A 22253-nucleotide genomic window follows, 5' to 3' on the forward strand; every position below is an offset into this window, starting at 1 on the left:
CACTCCACCCAGATGCCCCTCGTGAAGCTCCTTTAGCACTTTATCCTGGAGTTTGGGTGGAATCACCACTCTGGATCCACACATCAAGGTTCCTCGGCACACTGACAGCTGTTCTCTTCTTTGCGAGAATGCTGGCAACAGTGGTTCGCCATGTGCTGGCCATCCCTTCACTGTTAAATCGTAGACCCGTGAGAGAGTAGGGTCATTTCTTGTCTCCCTTTCAATGGCAGAATTTGTCACCGGTAGACATTCCACTATGGTAGAGTGGAATATCTCTACTGGGTCTACTGTAGGTGCCTCTTCTATCGTTGGCAACGGTAGGCGTGATAAACCGTCAGCATTCCCATGCTGTTTTGACCCTTTGTATTCAATGTTGTATTGGTGTGCCCCTAGAAAAAGGGACCACCTCTGTAGTCTTTGTGCCGTCATAATGGGGACACCTTTTTTAGGGTTGAATATGGAGATGAGGGGTTGATGGTCAGTCAGCAAGGTAAATTTTTGTCCGTGTAGGTAATGGTTGAATTTCTTCACTCCCCATACCAGGCTGAGTGCTTCCCTGTCTATCTGGGCATCGTTACGCTCAGCTGAGTTCAATGAGCGTGACGCAAAAGCTATCGGCCGTTCCGAGCCATCAGGGAATCTATGGGACAATACCGCTCCTGTGCCGTAAGGGGATGCATCGCACGCCAGTCTGATTGGCAGTGATGGGTTGTAATGAGCCAAAATTTTCTCGGATGTGATTAAGTCTTTACATTTATGGAAGGCACGTTTACAGTCTTCGTTCCATTTCCAAATCACTCCTGTCTGTAGAAGATCATTAAGAGGGTGTAGAATAGTTGATAAGTTCGGTAAAAATTTATGATAGTAATTTATTAATCCCAGGAATGACCTTAATTGTGAGACATTTTCAGGTGCTGGGGCTTTTATAACTGCTTCAATTTTTTCAGGTGACTTATGCAACCCTTCCTTATTAATTATGTGGCCACAATATGATATCTGATTTTGGAAAAATTCGCACTTGGGGCGATTTGCTCGTAGGCCCTGTTCTTTCAGCCTAGTGAGCACCTGCTCCAAATTGGCAAGGTGCTCGTTGTCGTTTTCTCCTGTTATAAGGATGCCGTCTAGGTAGCATTGAGTCCCCGGAATCCCTTGCAGGACTTGCTCCATAGCTCTTTGCCAGATAGCTGGAGCTGATGCTATTCCAAAAACCAGTCGATTGTACTGGTACAGGCCTTTGTGTGTGTTTATTGTGAGATACTTTTTAGAGGTCTCCTCAACCTCCATCTGTAGATATGCCTGTGCCAAGTCAATTTTTGTGAAACGTTTCCCTCCGGATAGTGAGGCGAAAATATCTTCTATCCTCGGAAGAGGATACTGTACCGTGTGAAGGACCGGGTTTACAGTCACCTTAAAGTCCCCACAGATGCAAATTTTTTTCTGTTCCTCAGAGTTATTTTTCAATGTTTTTTTCATGACTGGAACGATGGGTGTTGCCCATTCGCTCCAATCTATTTTGGATAATACGCCTGCCTTTTCCAAATTCTTCAGCTCTGCCTTGACTGCCGGACGTATTGCGTATGGCACCGGTCTTGCCTTAAAAAATTTTGGAATTGCTGTATCTTCCACTTTTATTGAGGCGGTGATGCCTTTCAAGGTTCCTAGTTTCTCTTGAAACACTTCTTTGGCGTTGGCCAAGATGTCTTTTAATCGTTCAGGTATGATGTCATCATTGTTTTTTTCCTTACTGGTCACCGTCAGTGCCTGAATGGAGTGCCAGTCTAAACGTATCTTCCTTATCCATTCACGTCCCAACAACGGTGGACCACCATCTTGTAGAATGTATAAATACAACTTTTGTATTTCTTTGCCGTTGTATACCACAGGCACCCTTATTTTTCCTTTGGGGTAGACTTTCTGCCCCGTATATGTTTTTAAGATAATGGCTGTGTCTTTTAGAGGTATATGCGAAAATAGCCTCTCGTAATCTCGTCGATTTATTACGGTTAGAGCTGATCCTGTATCTAGCTCCATTTTAACTGGGGACCCTGCTATTGTGAGGGTAACCCAAATGGTTTGGTAATCCTCTTTGGCAAGTACATTATGTAATTTGAGACAGCTTAGTCTCTTGTTTCCGGAGTCGCTATCGCTATTCTGGTCTTCGGAGCTATTGTCCGTCATCATTTGTACCTTCCTGTACTTTTCTTTATTGATTTTTTGTTTTCTGTCAGTGGATTTATTTTGTCCAGATTGGCATACCCGTGCAATGTGTCCAATCTTACCACATTGCCTGCATGCTTTGCCCTTGAACCAGCAGTCCCTCTGGTTATGGGTGGATCTGCCGCAGCGATAACATCTTCCGAACTCCTGTGTCATTTTATGGGTGCCGAAGTCCTGTGTCTCTTGTTGTGTCTCTGCAGCTCCTTTTGCTGCTGCTTCGTATGATACAGCCATACTGAAAGCTTTGTCCAATGTTAAATCTTTTTCAGCAAGCAGTCTTTTTTGTGTTCCTTCACTTAAGAGACCGCAAACAAATTTGTCTCGAAGATAATCCGATAGTCCTGCTCCGAATTGGCAGTACTTTGATAGCTTTCTTAATTCGGTTAGGTAATCAGCGTTACTTTCATTCTTGTGTTGATTTCTCTTGAAGAACTTGAATCGTTCCGCTATCAGCAGCGGTGTTGGGTTTAAATGCTCCTGCAGGGTATCAACAATTTCTTTAAAAGTCTTGTCCTTTGGTTTGGCTGGAGTGATTAAATTTCGTAACAGCCCGTATGTCTTCGCGCCCATTAAGTTCAGAAGTACTGAAGCTTTTTTTTCATCTGTTATTCCATTTGCAGTGCAATAAACCTCTACTCTTTCCACGTATGTGGTCCAATCTTCTATTTCGCCATCAAAAGCCTCAATATTACCAGATTTAGGCATTTCAGAAAAGATATGGCGCTTCCCGCGCTTTTTTTTTCTCTCTGTAGCAACGATATGGCGCTTCCTGTGCTTTCCCGCCGCTGCTACCGATAACAACGCTGTTTTACTGTGGTTTCCGTTTATTCACTGTTGGAGACTCGTTCCCGACGGAGGTCTAAACGCTGACCTGCTTGCCGCGCCGGCCGTCTCTCGAGTGCATCCTCCCAGTCCGTTATTGCTTGCCTCCGATTTCGCTGCCTGTCTCAGCTGTAGAGCCCGCCGCTGGAGCTCCAGCCTGACGCCCAGGAAGGATTAGCGCAGTACCTGTCACCAGCTTGGCCAGCTGGTGAAACCACAGTTTCTCTTACCTCCTTGAGTCTTCTGGATGCTGGAGGAATCGATGTCCTTGAGGTGCTGCCGAATTGCAGGTAAGTCCGTTTCCACTTCGTCGCCACTGTAGTGTCCGTGTGTAGATAAAGACACTGAAGACAGGAGTTGGTTCATAGGTATTTACTAAGCAAGTCTGGGGGGGTTTCTAAAGGATATACACAATACACAGGCTTATATAGCCCAAGTGGCAATTACCGGCATTACGCACACCTGGGGCTCTTAAAGGCACATACACCACAATTACTGTATTTTCAATTCTCATACTATAATGGATTAAGTCATTGTGCACGTGAGAGACCTTTTCTTTCACTTACAGATGTTTGTTTTTCCGCTCCTTAGGGTCTTTGTGAGAGAACTTTCAAAAAACTTTATCAGTATATGGTGGTTGGTGGTATAGCCAAGGTGATTACTATTCCCCTCAAGGACCTGAATCCCGAGGGAGGACCATGTGTGACAAAAAAAGGTAATCTAGACTCTCTTCCTTTTTCAGAATTACAGTGTGCTTTGCTTATCCAAAGTGCACGTCAGATATTGGTTTGGATAAATAGAGGATGACAGTCCAAGCTTAGAGAACTGGGTAACCGGAACACTGTTAGGCTGCAGTTATACTGCCACTTGCACATCGATGCACATCTAAATTTACACCACGTTAATGTGACAGCGTCAATATAATTTGAGAGTTGGGTCCTGATTTAATTCCAAAATGCACTAAAGGCATGTGATGTGAGACCCCTTCATGGGCTTCCCACAAGCTCGAGTACACATCCAATCCAGTATGACGCTGGGTTTTAAAAGGTGCTCCTGGGCACGTTCTAACCTTAGTATTGAGTCTTAATGTTATGTGAAAGTGGTTGCCACCTGTGCTGCGACATTCAAGAAAGCACAAAATGCCAAGAGCTATCTCCTTGCAGGGTGTATAACTCCTCTTACCGGCTGCACTACGCACACTTCTAAGGCTACAGTCTCTGATTTGTAGCTGTAATCATTGAAATTTTTGCACTAGGTTAGGGATTGATTTTAAAATACTTGGCTATACCTTGTACAGTGCCTCGGCTGTCCCTATTTCAGCAAGTAGATGCAAAAATATTCATTAGGACCATATTGTTGAAGGATACTTCAAATGAATACGTGGCTAGAGGAATGGTGCAAGGGGGAGGGATTCAAATTCCTAGGACATTGGAACCGGTTCTGGGGGAGGTGGGACCAGTACAAACCGGACGGTCTGCACCTGGGCAGGACCGGGACCAATGTCCTTGGGGAAGTGTTTGCTAGTGCTGTGGGGGAGGGTTTAAACTAAAATGGCAGGGGGTTGGGAACCTGAGCAGGGAGACAAAGGAAAGGGAAACAAGGATAGAAGCAAAAGACAGGAAGGAGAAAAACAAAGGTGGCAATCGGAGAAATCAAGGGTTTAAAACAAACATGGCCACAGTAAATAATAATCCTAAAAGGTCTAAGAGTGTTAAAAAAACAAGCCTGAAGGCTTTGTGTCTTAATGCAATGAGCATTTGTAATAAGGTGGATGAATTAGCAGCGCAAATAGAGGTAAATGAATATGATATGATTGGGATTACGGAAACATGGCTCCAGGGGGACCAAGGCTGGGAACTCAACATCCAGGGGTATTCAATATTCAGGAAAGATAGGCAAAAAGGAAAAGGAGGTGGGGTAACATTGCTGGTTAAAGAGGGGATTAGCACAATTGAAAGGAAAGATATTAGCTCTGATGATGTGGAATCTGTATGGGTAGAACTGAGAAATACCAAAGGGCAGAAAACATTAGTAATGCAGAGGTTGGGGATGGCATTAAAAGGGAAATTAGAGAAGCGTGCAATAAGGGCACAGCAGTCATCATGGGTGACTTTAATCTGCATATAGATAGGGCTAACCAAATTAGTAACAATACTGTAGAGGAGGAATTCCTGGAGTGTATACGGGATGGTTTCCTGGACCAATATGGCGAGGAACCAACTAGGGATCAGGTCATCTTAGACTGGGTATTATGCAATGAGAAAGGATTAATTAGCAATCTTGTTGTGCGAGGCCCCTTAGGTCGGAGCGATCATAATATGATAGAATTCTTCATTAAGATGGAGAGTGAAGCAGTTGACTCGGAGACTAAGGTCCTGAATTTAAATAAAGGGAACTATGATGGTATGAGACGCGAGTTGGGTAGGATTGATTGGGCAATGTCACTCAAAGGGTTGACGGTGGATAGGCAATGGCAAACATTCAAAGATCGCATGGATGAACTACAGAATTTGTTTATCCCAGTTTGGCATAAAAATAAATCAAAAAAGGTGACTCAACCGTGGCTAACAAGGGAAATTAGGGATAACATAAGATCCAAAGAGAGGACATATAAATTGGCCAAAAAAGCAGTAAACCTGAGGATTGGGAGCAGTTTAGGATTCAGCAAAGGAGGACAAAGGGATTAATTAAGAGGGGGAAAATAGATTATGAAAGTAAGCTTGCAGGGAACATAAAAACTGACTGTAAAAACTTTTATAGATATGTGAAGAGAAAAAGATTGGTGAAGTCAAGCGTAGGTCCCTTACAGTCAGAATCAGGGGAATTTATAATGGGGAACAAAGAAATGGCAGACCAATTAAATACATATTTTGGTTCTGTCTTCACAAAGGAGGACACAAATAACCTCCCAGAGATGTCGGGGAACATAGGGACTAATGAGAGGGAGGAACTGAAAAAAATCAGTATTTGTAGGGAAATGGTGTTGGGGAAGTTGACGTGATTGAAGGCCGATAAATCCCCAGGGCCTGATAATCTACATCCTAGGGTACTTAAGGAAGTGGCCCTGGAGCTAGTAGATGCATTGCTGGTCATCTTCCAGAACTCGATAGACTCTGGAAGCAGTACCCATGGATTGGAGGGTAGCTAATGTTACCCCACTATTCAAAAAAGGTGGTAGAGAAAAAGCGGGGAATTATAGACCGGTAAGCCTGACATCGGTAGTGGGGAAAATGCTAGAGTCCATTATAAAAGATGTAATAGCAGAACACTTGGAAAGCAGTGACAGAATCGGACAAAGTCAACATGGATTTACAAAAGGTAAATCGTGCTTGACTAATCTACTGGAATTTTTTGAGGATGTAACTGGTGAAATAGATAAGGGAGAACCAGTGGATGTGGTGTATTTGGACTTTCAGAAGGCTTTCGATAAGGTCCCGCATAAGAGATTAGCGTGCAAAATTGGCATCAGCAGCGGGTGGAGGCGGAGCAGCGCGGCAGAGCGACTACAAGAGGCCCCAGAGGCTCAGGTAGGCCTCAGTGCGGCAGCGGGTGGAGGCGGAGCAGCGCGGCAGAGCGACTACAAGAGGCCCCAGAGGCTCAGGTAGGCATCAGTGCGGCATCGGCAGCGGGTGGAGGCGGAGCAGTGCGGCAGAGCGACTACAAGAGGCCCCAGAGGCTCAGGTAGGCCTCACCAATCTCCAATCTCAGGCAAGGAGAGAGGTAAAAAGTATTCAAAGTGTGACGTCACCACAAAACAGGTAGGTGATTGGTTGGAGTATTTCTCTCGTTTTAAAACTTTAAGTCTGTGGTTTATAGTTTTTAAGGTTGCTGTGGTGTACCAAGGCCTTTCTGGTGCAGAGTGACTGTTGGTAAACCATTAAACTGGTGTAACTAGAGGGATTGATTTAATTTAAATCCAATTAATTAAAGGGGATACTAGCATCTAAAATCGGGCAGAGGGTGTCCATAACTAACGTGACAAGTGTCTGCTGCTACAGGAACTCCAGCTCCGTGTTGATGAGCTGGAGTCTGAGCTTCAGACACTGCGACACATCAGGGAGGGGGAGAAGTACCTGGACTCTGTGTATCAGGAGGTGGTCACACCTATGAAGTTAAGTAATTCAGATGTAGCCCATGGTCAGGGACAGGACGGTGTGACTACGAGTGAGGCAGGTACGGGGATCCAGGAGGTAGAGCTGGAGGAGCCGCAGCACTTGCTCTTGACCAACAGGTTCGAGGTTCTTACTCCCTGTGGGGACAGGAGCAGGGACTGCACGGAGGATGAGCAACCTGGCCACAGCACCTTGGAACGGGGGGCCATTCAAGAGGGGGGAGTAAATAGAAATGTTGTAGTGGTAGGGGATAGTATTATTAGGGGGATAGATAGAGTTCTCTGCAGCCGAGAGCGAGAGTCTCGAAGGCTGTGTTGCCTACCCGGTGCCAGGGTTAAGGACATCTCCTCTGGGCTGGAAAGAAACTTGCAGTGGGAGGGGGTGGATCCAGTTGTCGTGGTCCATGTTGGTACAAACGACGTAGATAGGACTAGGAAGCCGGTTCTGTTAAAGGAGTATGAGCAGCTAGGGGTCAAATTAAAAAACAGAACCTCAAGGGTAATAATCTTACCTGAGCCACGAGCGAATTTGGCTAGGACAAATAAAATTAGAGAGTTAAATGCGTGGCTCAAAGACTGGTGTGGGAGAAATGGGTTTTGCTTCCTGGGACACTGGCACCAGTACTGGGGCAGGAGGGAGCTGTTCCGTTGGGACGGGCTTCACTTGGCCAGTGCTGGGACTAGAGTCCTGGCGGATCATATAACTAGGGCTGTAGAGAGGGCTTTAAACTAACTATTGGGGGGGGAGGTTCCTAGAGAGCAAATAATAAAAATGACAACAGAGAAGGTCATAGACTTAGGTAGCAGTGGGGAAATTAAAAACCAGAGCGTGTCAGGAAGGGGCAGAAGGTATGGAGTAAAAGGTAAAGTAATAAAAAGGGCAAAAGCAGGAACTAAGTGTCACAAAACATATTTGAAAGTTCTCTATCTGAATGCACGTAGCATTCGTAACAAAATAGACGAGTTAATGGCACAAATAACTACATATGGGTATGATCTTGTGGCCATTACAGAAACATGGCTGCAGGGTGACAATGCCTGGGAATTAAACATACCAGGTTATTTAACAATCAGGAAGGACAGGCAGGAAGGAAGGGGAGGTGGGGTGGCTATGTTAATAAAGGAAGGAATCACTGTAATACAGAGAAATGATATTGGGTCAAAAGATCAGGATAATGAAACAGTTTGGGTGGAGGTAAGGAATAATAAGGGGAAAAAAACACTAGTGGGCGTAGTCTATAGGCCTCCGAACAGTTGCAACTCTGTTGGACGGAGTATCAATCAGGAAATAGTTGAGGCTTGTAATAAGGGAGCATCTATAATTATGGGGGATTTTAACTATCATATTAATTGGACAAATCAAATTGGGCAGGGCTGCCTTGAGGATGAGTTCATTGAGTGTATTAGGGATGGGTTTCTTGAGCAGTATGTAACTGAACCGACCAGGGGGCAAGCAACCTTAGATCTGGTCCTGTGTAACGAGACAGGATTAATTAAAAATGTCCTAGTAAAGGATCCCCTTGGAATGAGTGACCATAACATGGTTGAATTCCATATTCAATTAGAGGGTGAGCAGGTTGGATCTCAAACAAGCGTGCTAAGCTTGAATAAAGGAGACTATGAAGGTATGAGAGCGGAATTGAGTAGAGTGGATTGGGAAAATAGATTAAAGGGTAAGACGATACATGATCAGTGGTGTACATTTAAGGAGTTATTTTACAACTTCCAAAAAATATATATTCCACTGAGAAGAAAAGGGTGTAAAAGAAAAGACAGCCATCCGTGGCTAAGTAAAGAAATTAAGGATAGTATTCGACTAAAAACAAGGGCATATAAGGTAGCCAAATCTAGTGGGAGGATAGAGGATTGGGAAAACTTTAAAAGACAGCAAAAAATAACAAAAAGATTGATTAAGAAAGGGAAGATAGATTATGAAAGTAAATTAGCAAAACATATAAAAACAGATAGTAAGAGTTTTTATAGTTATATAAAAAGAAAAAGGGTGGCTAAAGTAAATGTTGGTCCCTTAGAGGATGAGACCGGGAAATTAATGGTGGGAAATATGGAGATGGCAAAAACACTGAATGAATATTTTGTATCAGTCTTTACAGTAGAAGACACTAAGAATATCCCAACACTGGACAAACAGGGGGCTATAGGGGGGGGGAGGAGCTAAACACGATCAAAATCACTAAGGAAGTGGTACTCGGTAAAATAATGGGACTCAAGGCGGATAAATCACCTGGACCTGATGGCTTACATCCTAGGGCCTTGAGGGAAGTGGCGGTAGGGATTGTGGATGCATTGGTAATAATTTTCCAAAACTCCCTGGACTCGGCAAGGTCCCGGCAGACTGGAAAACTGCTAATGTAACGCCCTTATTTAAAAAGGGCAGTAGACAGAAGGCTGGAAACTATAGGCCGGTTAGCCTAACATCGGTGGTAGGTAAAATATTGGAGTCCATTATTAAGGAGACAGTAACAGGACATTTGGATAACCATAATTTAATAGGACAAAGTCAGCATGGTTTTATGAAGGGGAGGTCATGTTTGACAAATTTGCTGGAGTTCTTTGAGGAAGTAACATATAGGGTGGATAAAGGGGAACCAGTGGACGTAGTGTATTTAGACTTCCAAAAGGCATTTGACAAGGTGCCACACAAGATTATTGCTTAAGATAAAAAATCACAGGATTGGGGGTAATATTCTGGCATGGATAGAGGATTGGCTATCTAACAGAAGGCAGAGAGTTGGGATAAATGGTTCATTCTCGGACTGGCAATCAGTAACTAGTGGTGTTCCACAGGGGTCAGTGCTGGGTCCCCAACTCTTTACAATCTATATTAACAATTTGGAGGAGGGGACCGAGTGTAACATATCAAAGTTTGCAGATGATACTAAGATGGGAGGGAAAGTAGTGAGTGAGGAGGACATAAAAAACCTGCAAGGGGACATCGACAGGCTAAGTAAGTGGGCAGAGATCTGGCAGATGGAATACAATACTGGAAAGTGTGAGGTTATGCACTTTGGCAGGAAAAATCGTAGAGCAAGTTATTATCTTAATGGCAAGAAACTGGAAAGTACTGAAGTACAAAGGGATCTGGGGGTCCTGGTGCATGAAACTCAAAAGGTTAGTATGCAGGTGCAGCAAGTGATTAAGAAGGCTAATGGAATGTTGGCTTTCATTGCTAGGGGGATAGAAAATAAAAATAGGGAGGTATTGCTTCAGTTGTACAAGGTATTGGTGAGACCGCACCTGGAATACTGCATACAGTTTTGGTGTCCATACTTAAGAAAAGACATACTTGCTCTCGAGTCAGTAAAAAGAAGGTTCACTCGGTTAATCCCAGGGATGAGGGGATGGACATATGAGGAGAGGTTGAGTAGATTGGGACTCTACTCATTGGAGTTCAGAAGAATGAGAGGCGATCTTATTGAAACATATAAGATTGTGAAGGGGTTGGATCGGGTGGATGCGGGGAGGATGTTCCCGATGATGGGTGAAACTAGAACTAGGGGGCATAGTCTTAGAATAAGGGGCTGCTCTTTCAAAACTGAGATGAGGAGGAACTACTTCACTCAGAGGGTGGTAGGTCCATGGAATATGCTGCCCCAAAAAGCTATGGAAGCTACATCATTACATAAATTTATAACAGAAATAGACAGTTTCCTAGAAATAAAGGGTTATGGGGAGCGGGCAGGAATTTGGACATGAGTCTAGGTTCGGATCGGTCATGGCCCTGTGGGTAGCGGAGCGGGCTCGGGCCGTGTAGCCTGATCCTGCTCCTATTTCGTGTGTCTAATTCTGTTAGATTCACGAGATGGTTCTGTGATAGTAGATTGGCGGTTAGGATCAGATCAGCCATGATCTTATTGAATGGCGGAGCAGGCTCGAGGGGCAGATTGGCCTACTCCTGCTCCTATTTCTTATGTTCTACAATTAAGGCACATGGGATTGGGGGCAAGGTATTGACTTGGATAGAGAGCTGGTTGGCAGAGAGAAAGCAAAGATTTGGAATAAACGGGTCGTTTTCCGAGTGGCAGGCAGTGACTAGTGGGGCACCACAAGGATCGGTCCTAGGACCCCAGCTGTTCACAATATATATTAATGATCTGGACGAGGGAACTAGATGTAATATCTCCAAATTTGCAGATGACACAAAGCTGGGTGGGAGGGTATGCTGTGAGGAGGATGTCGTGAAACTCCAGTACGATTTGGACAGGTTGGGTGATTGGGCAGAAACATGGCAAATGCACTATAATGTGGATAAATGTGAGGTTATCCACTTTGGTGGCAAAAACAGGAAGGCAGATTATTAATGGAATGGCAATAGATTGGAAGAAGGGGAAGTGCAAAGAGACCTGGGTGTTCTTGTGCACCAGTCGCTGAAGGTAAGCATGCAGGTGCAGCAGGCGGTTATGAAGGGAAATGGTATGTTGGCCTTCATAGCAAAAGGGTTCGAGTACAGGAACAAGGATGTCTTGCTGCAGTTGTATAGGGCCTTGGTGATACCACACCTTGAGTATTTTGTGCAGTTTTGGTCGCCTTATCTGAGGAAGGATGTTCTTGCCATGGAGGGAGTGCAGCGAAGATTCACCAGGCTGATACCTGGGATGGCAGGAATGACGTATGAGGAGAGATTGTGTCAATTGGGCTTATACTCACTGGAGTTTAGAAGGTTGAGAGGGGATCTCATCGAAACCTATAAAATTCTGTCAGGCCTGGACAGACTAGATGCAGGAAGGATGTGCCTGATGGCCGGGGAGTCCAGAACCAGGGGTCATAGTCTAAGGATAAGGGGTAAGCCATTTAGGACTGAGATGAGGAGGAATTTCTTCACCCAGAGAGTGGTGAACCTGTGGAATTCTCTGCCACAGAGGGTGGTGGAGGCCAGTTCATTAAATATATTCAAGAAGGAGTTGGATATATTTCTTAAGGCTAAAGGGATCAAGGGATATGGGGAGAAGGCAGGGACAGGGTACTGAATTTGGATGATTAGCCATGATCTCATTGAATGGCGGAGCAGGTTCGAGGCGCCGAATGGCCGACTCCTGCTCCTATCTTCTATGTTTCTATGTTTAGTCCTGTTACTAGCATTTCATGTGAAACAATGAAATTGAATTTGATGTCTCTCTCGACTCTAGCCTTCAGTTGTTGATGATCTGCTGAAGTCCCAATCTGTGCTTGACCTCATTCTTGCAGCTTCATCATCATTGGGGATATCTTGGGGTTTGACCTCTTGTACTGGCTATAACGGAAGATTTTTCAAGGACCATGGGAAACATTTGCAGTAATGGGCCCCTGATCATGTGCAGTCGTCTTAATATTTTATTACCAGATCAAATTTTTAAACTCTTTGTAGAAATATGCGGTGGCCTCTGGAAAAAATTAGGATACAAATCAATTTTGTTTTGAAGGTCTGATGAAATGATGTAATCACTGGGGGAATGCATTGCAACCCTAGATGAAATTGTTTTAAAAAAAAAAAAAAAATTATTTCTCAATTCCAAAATATTTTTTTCAAATGATAATTTGCAACTCCTGAGGCAGTTGGACTTTGAAAAGCAAACAAATTCACATTAAAAGTTTATTTTTAGGACATAAGAGGGCATTATTATTTAGCTGTAAAATTGATCAGCTGCTTGCTGCTTTTTACGTGCTTAAGTGACTGTTACTGTTTACAGGAACTCAGATTATTGTTCGATGCCTGAAACTAATAAAGCAGTATGGGAAAAAAATAGACGATGAAGATGACGATGATGAAGATAGTAATAAGGCAGTCGAAACAATGGATGTTGTTTACGAACGAGATATGCTTACCCAGGCTTATGAACTAAGTAAGTTTCCATTGTGTATTTGGGGAGAATGCAGCAAACAGTGAGTTTGTTTTTTGGAAAAGTGGAGCGGATATGTGCTCCTCTTGCCTGATAATGTATGAGTGTCCCTGCAAGATGATACATGTTCAATATATGTGCTGAGTAGAATTTTGAAGTGTAGTTACTTCAAATGTATTATAAAGAAACACATGGCATGATGACCTTCGAAGGAAAGAAGATTTTAATCGTTATCTTTTTTTTTCTTGGCATTTCTAGTTGAGAGGAGAGGCACCAGAGGGATTTCGCAGACTGAGATCCGATTGGCATTGAATGTTGGGAAACTCGAAGGTCGGATGCTGTGCCGCCTGCTGGAAAGATACAAAGTTATTACGGTAAAGAAATGCACCTGGGTTCATATCAGTCCTAATCTGAAGATGTTGCCTCAGCATTGAGTACTAAAGTATGGAACTGTAGCGCATGAATTGCAAATTTACAATCGACTTTTTATACCACGATTTAATTCTTAACTTCACTGTATTTTGTTTCATTCTTCCTTTCTGCTCTGTGTTGTAGTGTGATAGTCTGATGTAAATCTAAAATACCCACTGATTAATAAATAAATGAAGCCACTTGGAGGCAAGAGATACAGCAGACTTTCTTCAGGGTGGCACATTTGCTAATGGGAGATTGCGACTGAGTTGATCCTTTGTGGTAGACTCTATAATCTGTTCATTGAGCCAGGCAGGTCTGCAGTACTTAAGGGTACTGTTGGTGATTGAACAGCTAGCCAGGCTCTCTGATGCGACCAGACCTGTTGCTGCGGGCAGGGCTTCTTCCCATTTAGTTCCAGATTACCGTAAAAAGCAGTGTACTAATGGATAGGGTGGTCCTAGCTGGAAAAACAGCAGAAAACTTACCCGGGCTCTGTACTGGAAAGTTGCATGGTTTTAGCTAGTACCCCAAGGTATTTTGAATTAAAAAATGAAGGCCTTGAAATTCCAGGGCACCCATTTTGCCAGTGCAAGTGTGTCGAACCAGAACCCTGTCTTAATTTAGCCCGAAGCTGGAGACCCCATCATAAATCATAGGAATGGGGTCATTTGCTTGACTCGGGCAAGCGCATTGCACCTGTAGGGGCACCTCAGCAGCACCCACCCCGATCAGTCTGCCAGAAGAAAGAGCAGCCCACAGCTGCACTGCCTGAGTTGCCCCCAGGCCCTTCTGGGTCGAAGAAAAATTTGGCCAGAAAATTCTTCAGCCAGTAGCCCTGCAGGCTAAAGTTATTGATCCCCTCTGGGGTTGATTCCTTAGTCTAGTAAAAGTTTGGGGCCTTCCTAAAGGCTTCAATGGGACTGGTGTGAGTTCCACTAAGACCCATCTATGACATAATAATGGTTGAAAGTAACCGGGAAACCCCCTTCCCCGGCCACAACACCTTGACATGGGCAAATCTCCCACCGTTCCATATAAATAGCTCCCACTGGCATTTAAAGGACCACAGCAGAGGTAGAATTCCAGCATAACCTGGTTCAACCACAACTTCCTGGGCTCTCGCCCCCTTTAGCGCCAAAGATTTCAGAGTCTAAATTTTTTAAACCATTGGTACAAAAGAAGAGAGCCTTGATGTATTCCAAAGTTCTAAGTGTAAATGTTCTTTATAACAGGGCTTCATGGAAGATGAAGGTCGTCAGCGCACAACTAAATATGTGGCTAAGACATTTGTGGAGCAGAGTGAGCTGAGCAAGCAGTTTGAAAAGGAAAAGGCTAGAAGTGAGCGGTTGGCGACAACTAGCCTCCTGTCCCTTGATCTTGCTGAATCAGAACCTGTTCCCCAGCAAGCACTAGCTCTCCCGAAGAAGTTACCAGAGAGCTTATCTGAGGTTGTATGCAAAAGCATGCCAAGGAGTTTACCAGAGGGCTTAGCGGAGGCAAATCGTGATGGAGTGGAACCTGTAGAGTTACCAACAATCCCCGTGCAGAACAAACCATCTTCTCATTCGGAGTACAGAGAAAAAAAATGCACTACCTCACAGAAAATAAACAAAGGAAAGAAATTAGTTAAAAGTGCATTACTAAGAAAATTCAAACTGAGAAAAGGTCTCAAGTCAAAATTGGGCAAAGGTCAGTGAAGCATGCAGTTACTGTATTTTATAGTTAATAGTGAATTATTTATTTGCAATGCTGTTTGCAAACCTGTGCAACAAAATCTTTTGCTTGGTCAGGATTGTTGCTAATAGTTGTAGATGTTGGTCTACCAAGTTGCCAAATGCTTTGCTGTTGCAAATAGTTCTATATAGCAACCTATTCAAGTGTTTCAAACGACAGTCAAGGATGGGCATTGAACTGGGTCCCTCTATTTGGGAGGCAACGTGTACTGGAATGTTAGTAAAAAATACATTTATAATAACGAGAATTTTTCTCCTTTTAGTGTGATAAAATTAGACTACGTCATAAGGCTATACCAACCAATATATTTCTACTCCAAACCAGATTGGGAGAACCACAGGGATTCTGTCCCTTTTTAAATCTTTTGAGCACCATCCAGGAATCATGTTGGTTTTTATGGTCTTCCTACTCTCGTCCTCACTCTGAAATCCTATCCCAGTTGTTCTCCCAGGATAACTGTTCTACTCTTGCTACTTTGAGGCGTTCAACCTGTTCCGGTCCTCAGGGTCTTGAGCTCCTACATCTTTAAGGGCAAGGTTTACCACTTGCAATTAAGGCTGGTGGTATGTCGGTTGACTGGCTGTTAATAGAGCTAAAGGGTGTACATGGGAAATTGAGAATCTTGCAGAAAGTACTCGAGCTACAATGAACTTCAGTCGAACTAAAGATTGTTGTCGACCTAAGCATTTTGTTTCTTTTGATAAAATCTTGGTTAAAGCCATTGTTCAATACTATTTCATGAAATATGTAGTAAAATATATTTTTTTGTATATTATTCCTTTTGTTCTAAAAAGCCACCAGGAAAAGTTGAGAAATGGGCCTATCCCATATTATTGCCAAATCAGTGCCAGAATGAACAAGGTTTGCCTTGATATCAGTGCTTTACATATGAAGTAATTCATAATCATTTCTAAAGCATTGTTATTGCCTTAATTTGACAACTCAAACCAATAAACCCTTTGTGCATCTCAAATCTGGCCTCAATATTCAGTTGAATTTCTTGTCTATTTTCTGTACTATTACATAATTTGTTGGTCATCATACAAATACAGGATAGACCAGTCACTTGGAGCTAGGATTCCTCCCGTTTGACTCTGGCATGCAGCATTATCTAATGCTGTAACTGGTAGCATGGTACTGGTTGGACAAAAGTGGGAAGCTAATTAATGCTCTGTGCTGGTAAACTGCCAATTAAACTTCTGCAATACCTCTGTGGATACTTTAGGTGTGGAGTGGGCCCCTAAATTTTGGCAGTTAACCAACCTGTGCCAAAGCTCTGTAAATTTGGTGTGTCATAGGGAGAGAATCTGCAGCCCCTTTTGGGCAAACACATTCTCTGTGTGTGGGCTAACTAGTTTGGAGACTCTTACCCATGGTAATGGGCTTCTGCATGTGCCAAACACCCAGCTGACCAAAAAAATTTTTTTCCTCATTCTTTTGGGTGTAAATCAATCTTCACAAGCGAGTCTGTCCTATACATTCCAATTCCTTCTAGTTGATCAGTGTAGTGCTCCTTAGTTTGTGTTTGTTCTCTCTTGTATCACCTTGGTATCTGCTGCTGTCGCCTGTTTTTACAGCAGTGAATTGAGCCTCCGGGTGGCCTATATGTATAGCGGAGGAGGTGATATTGCCAATATTATTGCTATTTGGTGGCAAAGTCCTAAATGAACAGTGTTCACCAGTTTGGATAATGGTCTGTTCATTTGTAATTTGGAGATAGAACTAAAAATAAGAGCCATGCTTAAGGTGGGTAATGTCACATTGACAGCGGAAAATTTTCATAACTGCTCAGATCTTTGTTTATAGTTTGTGAGGTATTCCTTACTCTGGGAAAAGCTCAATTGACTGGATATTTGTTTTCAATGTGGCAAGATGTAAATCAGCACATTTTATAATGACTTGTGTTTTATACAGGTAGGAAATTATCTGGTTTACGAAAAACAGCAGTTGGGATGGCTCGTGTCCAGACTATAGCCAAGAACGCTGAAGAGTCATCCAAAGAATTGCAGCAAATAGATGTTCAATTAAACTCCTCCCAACAGAATCTAAGCCTTACCTCTTGTACTCAGTCAGCGCATGGTCAAAGTGAAGAGAATGTTGTAGTCGAAGAAGTTAAGGTTGAAAAAGCAAAGGTATGAAGATCATTTTGCAAAAACAGTTTGGACTTCATTATTGGCCCTGAATTTGAGGTTGACAGCGAAGCGAAAGCGTTCGCTGCCTGCCCCGAATTACACTCCTCACAGAGATCTCGCAATCCCTGTCAAAAACTTTGGGTTTTTCGACCTTGAATTCAATTTAACGGAATTTAATGGGGATCCCCTTGTGCGAAGTGCTGTGACGTCAACAGGCTGTCTAAACAGCCAATCCAAAGGCAGAATTCTCAGACAGTGAACAAGGAAGTGGGTAAGCCCTTAAAATTCTAACTTTTTAAAATAGTTAGAGAGTGCAAACGAAAGATTGGGGTTCTCGCATGGGGGGAAAAGCCAAACCTAAAATAAAGATGCGCAAACTTAAAAAAAAAAAGTAAAAATATTTTGAAAAATTCTTTTAATTTTTATTAAAATGGAAAAATTTCACTGCACAAAATTAAAATTAGTTTTCCAGGCCCCTTAACCTTTGTTTAGCAGCCAATACGCTGTTAAAATCCCAGTTACACCTAATCTCTTTGGGTCTACCTTTTAGTGGGGAATGTAACCGCGTAATTACTGCGGAAGAGCTGAAGTTTTCATCCGCTTCAATGGTTTACAAGATTTCACTGATTGCCGGCTCTGTTGGTTGGGGGGGGGAAGAGGTCGCACATGCAGCCAGTTTTGGAGCTGTGCGACCTCCAGACTGCAGCGCAGGCGCCAATTCCCGAAGTTGCAGTCAGTTTCAAAGACGGTATGACGCCGTACTCCGGCAGCTTGCCATCATACCGACCGCAAATTCAGGGCCATTATCTTGTTTTTCAGTGTAGTCGCATGGAGCTAATTTATGCTTGGATAGTTTGTTACAGTATTTATGGTAATAAAATGGCACCAGTTCATAAAAGGAACAAATGTTCCAGTCTTGTTGGTTACCTGTTTCATCAATTGAAATTGTTCCAGTTATGTTGCATGATATAAATTTACTGAAATTCTCAAGATTAGTGGATTTTTTAAACAGTGGTGTGTAGTAACTTAAGTAGCTTGCAACTGAACTTGCAATTCAGTTGTGCTCAGATAGCATCCTAAGCTGCAAAACCATGCCCTACCAGTTTGATACAACTGAGTGGCTTTAAAGTCGAGCAGGTTGGTGTGGGACTAGAGTCACATTTAGGCCAAATGAGGTAAGGGCAGCATGTTTTCTTCCCTAAAGAAAGACTTGCATTTATATAGCGCCTTTCACGACCACCGGACGTCTCAAAGCGCTGTACAGTCAATGAAGTACTTTTGAAGTTGTAATGTAGGAAATGCGCAGACAATTTGCGCACAGCAAGGTCCCACAAACAATAATGTGATAATGACCAGATAATCTATTTTAGTGATGTTGATTGCGGGATTAGTATTGGCCAGGACACCGGGGATAACTCCCCTGCTCTAATGTCCACCTGAGAGAGCAGACGGGGCCTCGGTTTAACGTCTCATCCGAAAGATGGCTACTGCAACAGTGCAGCACTCCCTCAGCACTGCACTGGAGTGTCAGCCTAGCTTTATGCCTTCAAGTCCCTGGAGTGGGAATTGAACCCACAACCTTCTGACTCCGAGGCGAGTGTGCTACCAACTAAGTCACAGCTGACACTTAGAGGACATTAGTGAACCAGTTGGGTTTTTACAACAATCTGATGGTCACTATTTTACAGATACCAGCTTTTTATTTCCAGATTTTTTTTTAAAACTCAATTGAAATTCTCAAACTTTCATGGTGGGATTTGACCTCCAATTCTCTGGGTTACTACTCCAGTAAAATAACCACTACACCAGCATATACTGCGGCTTTTGACCTATTGATGCTACACAGTCATTTCACAGACTTTTGCAGCCAGTACAAAGGAGGGACTTCCTGTCAGTCGAGGCTGGATTTGGCCCAGTCCTAGAGTGTGTGAATTCACTGTGCCACTTGTCCTTGGATGTAGACTCCTGGCTGTAAACACTGATGCATGAAGTAAATACTGTGCAGTCAATAATTGCATTAAGTGGATAAATGGAACCATAATACACTTATTCAGTCATGCTAGATCTAGGACAGACTTGTAGCATGGTTTTCTAAAATGGGCTTGTGATGCTCTTCTGTACATCACGAGGAGTTTGTTATGCCTGACTTTAAGGAGCAATGCCTGACCATTCCGGAGCAGTTGAACTACTACAGTTTTCATTATTTAAAAAAAAATCCCAACAACAATAATGTGAATAAGCTTCTTTTGGTTCTGTACCTTTAACACTGCCTCACAGCATTCACAGAATCACAGAATTCCCACAATGCAGATAGAGGCCATTTCGGCCCATCGAGCCTGCACCGACACATATCCCACCCGATCCCCGTAACCCCACGTATTTAATCCCCCTAACACTAAGGGTCAATTTATCATAGCCAATCAACCTAACCCGCACATCTTTGGACTGTGGGAGGAAACCGGAGCACCCGGAGGAAACCCACGCAAACACGGGGAGAATGTGCAAACTCCACACAGACAGTCGCCCGAGGCTGGATTTGAACCCGGGTCCCTGGCGCTGTGAGGCAACAGTGCTAACCACTATGCCACCGTGCTGCCCTCATTATCACATTTAATTGTTTGCAAATGTTTAATACAACAATGCAAATTGAAACCTGAGAATCACCGAGAATTAACAAAATGATTATTGGCAGTGAGCTCACCTGTTGAATCGATTGTACATTATATTACAGCCAGGTCTCCAAAGATTGAAAGGGGAGGACATTTATTTCTATAAATACTTTGAAGGCTTGATGCTAATCACAGTACTGTCTCTTCTGTTTGTACCTATGTTTTACATTTACTTTCTCAGGAGAAGGGCCATGGAAAGAAGAGGAGACCTTGCAAGGATACTCATTTAAAGAGACCTCATGAAACTTTTAGGATGCTAAAACGACAAAACATGATAATTGAAGCTGTACGGAATTTGAAACTGATTGAAAGCCTGTTTTCGTAAGTTTCAGTGCATGATGTCAACATATGATTCTCTTCACAGAGGACTGTACTCTCACTATCAGATCTATTGAATCTTTACCAGACAACTGTTTCACTAAAATTATTGGCTATGGGCAAACAATTATCAAAAATTGCAATGCCAGGGAAATTAGCAGTTTCTGCATTTGCAGAACAAATTCAGGAATTCCAGAATTAGATATATTAAAAATGCAACTTTTATATGGATGGTTCAATATTACTTCCTCTTTTTTAAAGAGATTAACTTCCCAACTTTTCTTTGAACTGTTTTTAAACGCAGCAAAGTGCAAAATTCATCTGAATATCGTTAGTTATTTAATCCTGGCTCTGTTATAGCATAGGGTGTATCATGCAACAGATAAATCACAATATTAAGTGACTAAATGAAACGAGCAATGATATACCACTCTCCCTTTTGTAGAAGAACACTAGTTCTTGAGATAATAAAGGTTTTGTTGTTAATGGATCTTTAATCTCGTTTCCTCTAAATCTGAATGAGCTGTTTTGACATGTCATTTATCTAGCCTCAATCTTAAAATTATATCCATAATTCTCCAGATTTCCTCTCTTTGCAAAACACACCCATATCTGTGTGTCTTCCTTGATTGTGAGGGTGATATAATCACACTTGCAGCCATAGAGGAGCCCATGATGGATTTACTTGTTGTCTCAGCTGAAACCTACGTTACTGGAGGCAATTGCTCGAGGGAAAAAAAATAAAAGAATACATCAAAAAAGTACCATTATGGATTTACCAAAGTTGCAGTTAATTTTATTTGAAACAGTTTAGAGTTTAACTGTAAAGCCTATGATTCTTCAAGACAATCCAGTGACCTGGTTAACTAATCCAAAGTAGCCTTACTTTTAGAGAACCATTATTTTGTTTCTTCTCCAGGCTTCAGAAGATGATAATGGAAGAGGAGAAGCAAGATGGTGTGGTCACCAGGTGCTGTAAGAAATCCATAGTAAGAATGGTTCAGAAGCTGTCCCAGGAGGGACTGCTCCGACTCTTCCGTACCACTGTTATACAAGATGGCATCAGCAAAAAGGTCAATATAAAAGCTACATTTTTTAATATACACACTATCATTTAAAAAACTTAACACATTTTCACTTCTGTATTGATGTTAGTAAAGAACTTAAATGGATGCTTTACATGACTGGTTTAAATGACTGTACTGAGGATCTTTGTATATTAGTTTTGTAGTTATTAAGATGGTACCTTCAGTTTACCATAGTGTGCCTCAAAGTAAAGTCTCTCAGTATATTTCTATTCTATCTAGGTGGAGTTTGTGGCTCATCCTTCTGTGCTTCCCAATGATCCACTTGTAAAAAGTGCCATTGAACAAATTCGATTTAGGATCTCCAGTTCTTACACAGTTCACAGGTTAGTAGTTAGTGGGTTCTTTTATATTGGCTACAAATTCTGCATCTGCTGGGGGGTAGGACATTCCTTATAACCAATGATCCCGATTACTAACTTCAGTGTCTTACCAGAGCTATGACAGTGGCACAACGCATAACCTGGAACTAGGTCCCTGAGGCTTGATGAGAGAGAACGACAACGGCTTGCATTTATGTAATCCCTTCAATGTAGAAAAATGTCCTAAGGTGCTTCACAGAGGGATAAGGATAAAATAACGCATTGAAGCAGTAGACAAGTGTCATTGGTACCTCATGACTTTGCACAATAGGTACACCAAACATTGGTAGACATTCTCAACTTTATGACTGGGCTCCATTTAGAGGTGGTAGATGTGCCATTTCCAGAGATGGATCTTTTCGCCACTGGTGAGAACAAACTTAAAGGGTCTTTTACTCATTCAGTGAAGACAGGAAGTTTAGGAACTGCCCATAGCCTATCAGTGGAAGTTCCTATAATGAATGTTTCCTCCCTTCTGTTGATTATCCAGAGTCATCCAAAAGAGGGGGCAAGTGAAGAGGACAAATAATCTTCATTTCTCCACATTAGCAAAAC

General features: G+C 42.7%; 1 protein-coding gene across 3 annotated transcripts in view; it reads left to right on the top strand.

Moving 5' to 3' along the window:
- gtf3c1 (general transcription factor IIIC subunit 1) overlaps positions 1–22253 on the top strand; it is a 92514-nt gene that overhangs the window by 18547 nt on the left and 51714 nt on the right. For all 3 annotated transcript variants that reach the window (XM_086000583.1, XM_086000581.1, XM_086000582.1), the window contains exons 6-13: positions 3631–3754; positions 12835–12987; positions 13243–13358; positions 14631–15087; positions 17047–17264; positions 20115–20254; positions 21171–21324; positions 21559–21662. In XM_086000583.1, coding sequence (XP_085856709.1) covers positions 3631–3754; positions 12835–12987; positions 13243–13358; positions 14631–15087; positions 17047–17264; positions 20115–20254; positions 21171–21324; positions 21559–21662 — 1466 coding nt within the window. The remainder of the gene's footprint in view (positions 1–3630; positions 3755–12834; positions 12988–13242; positions 13359–14630; positions 15088–17046; positions 17265–20114; positions 20255–21170; positions 21325–21558; positions 21663–22253) is intronic.

Source organism: Somniosus microcephalus, chromosome 11 (assembly GCF_052327205.1).
Source record: "Somniosus microcephalus isolate GS21.2 chromosome 11, FLI_Smic_1.0, whole genome shotgun sequence".
Taxonomy (NCBI): domain Eukaryota; kingdom Metazoa; phylum Chordata; class Chondrichthyes; order Squaliformes; family Somniosidae; genus Somniosus; species Somniosus microcephalus.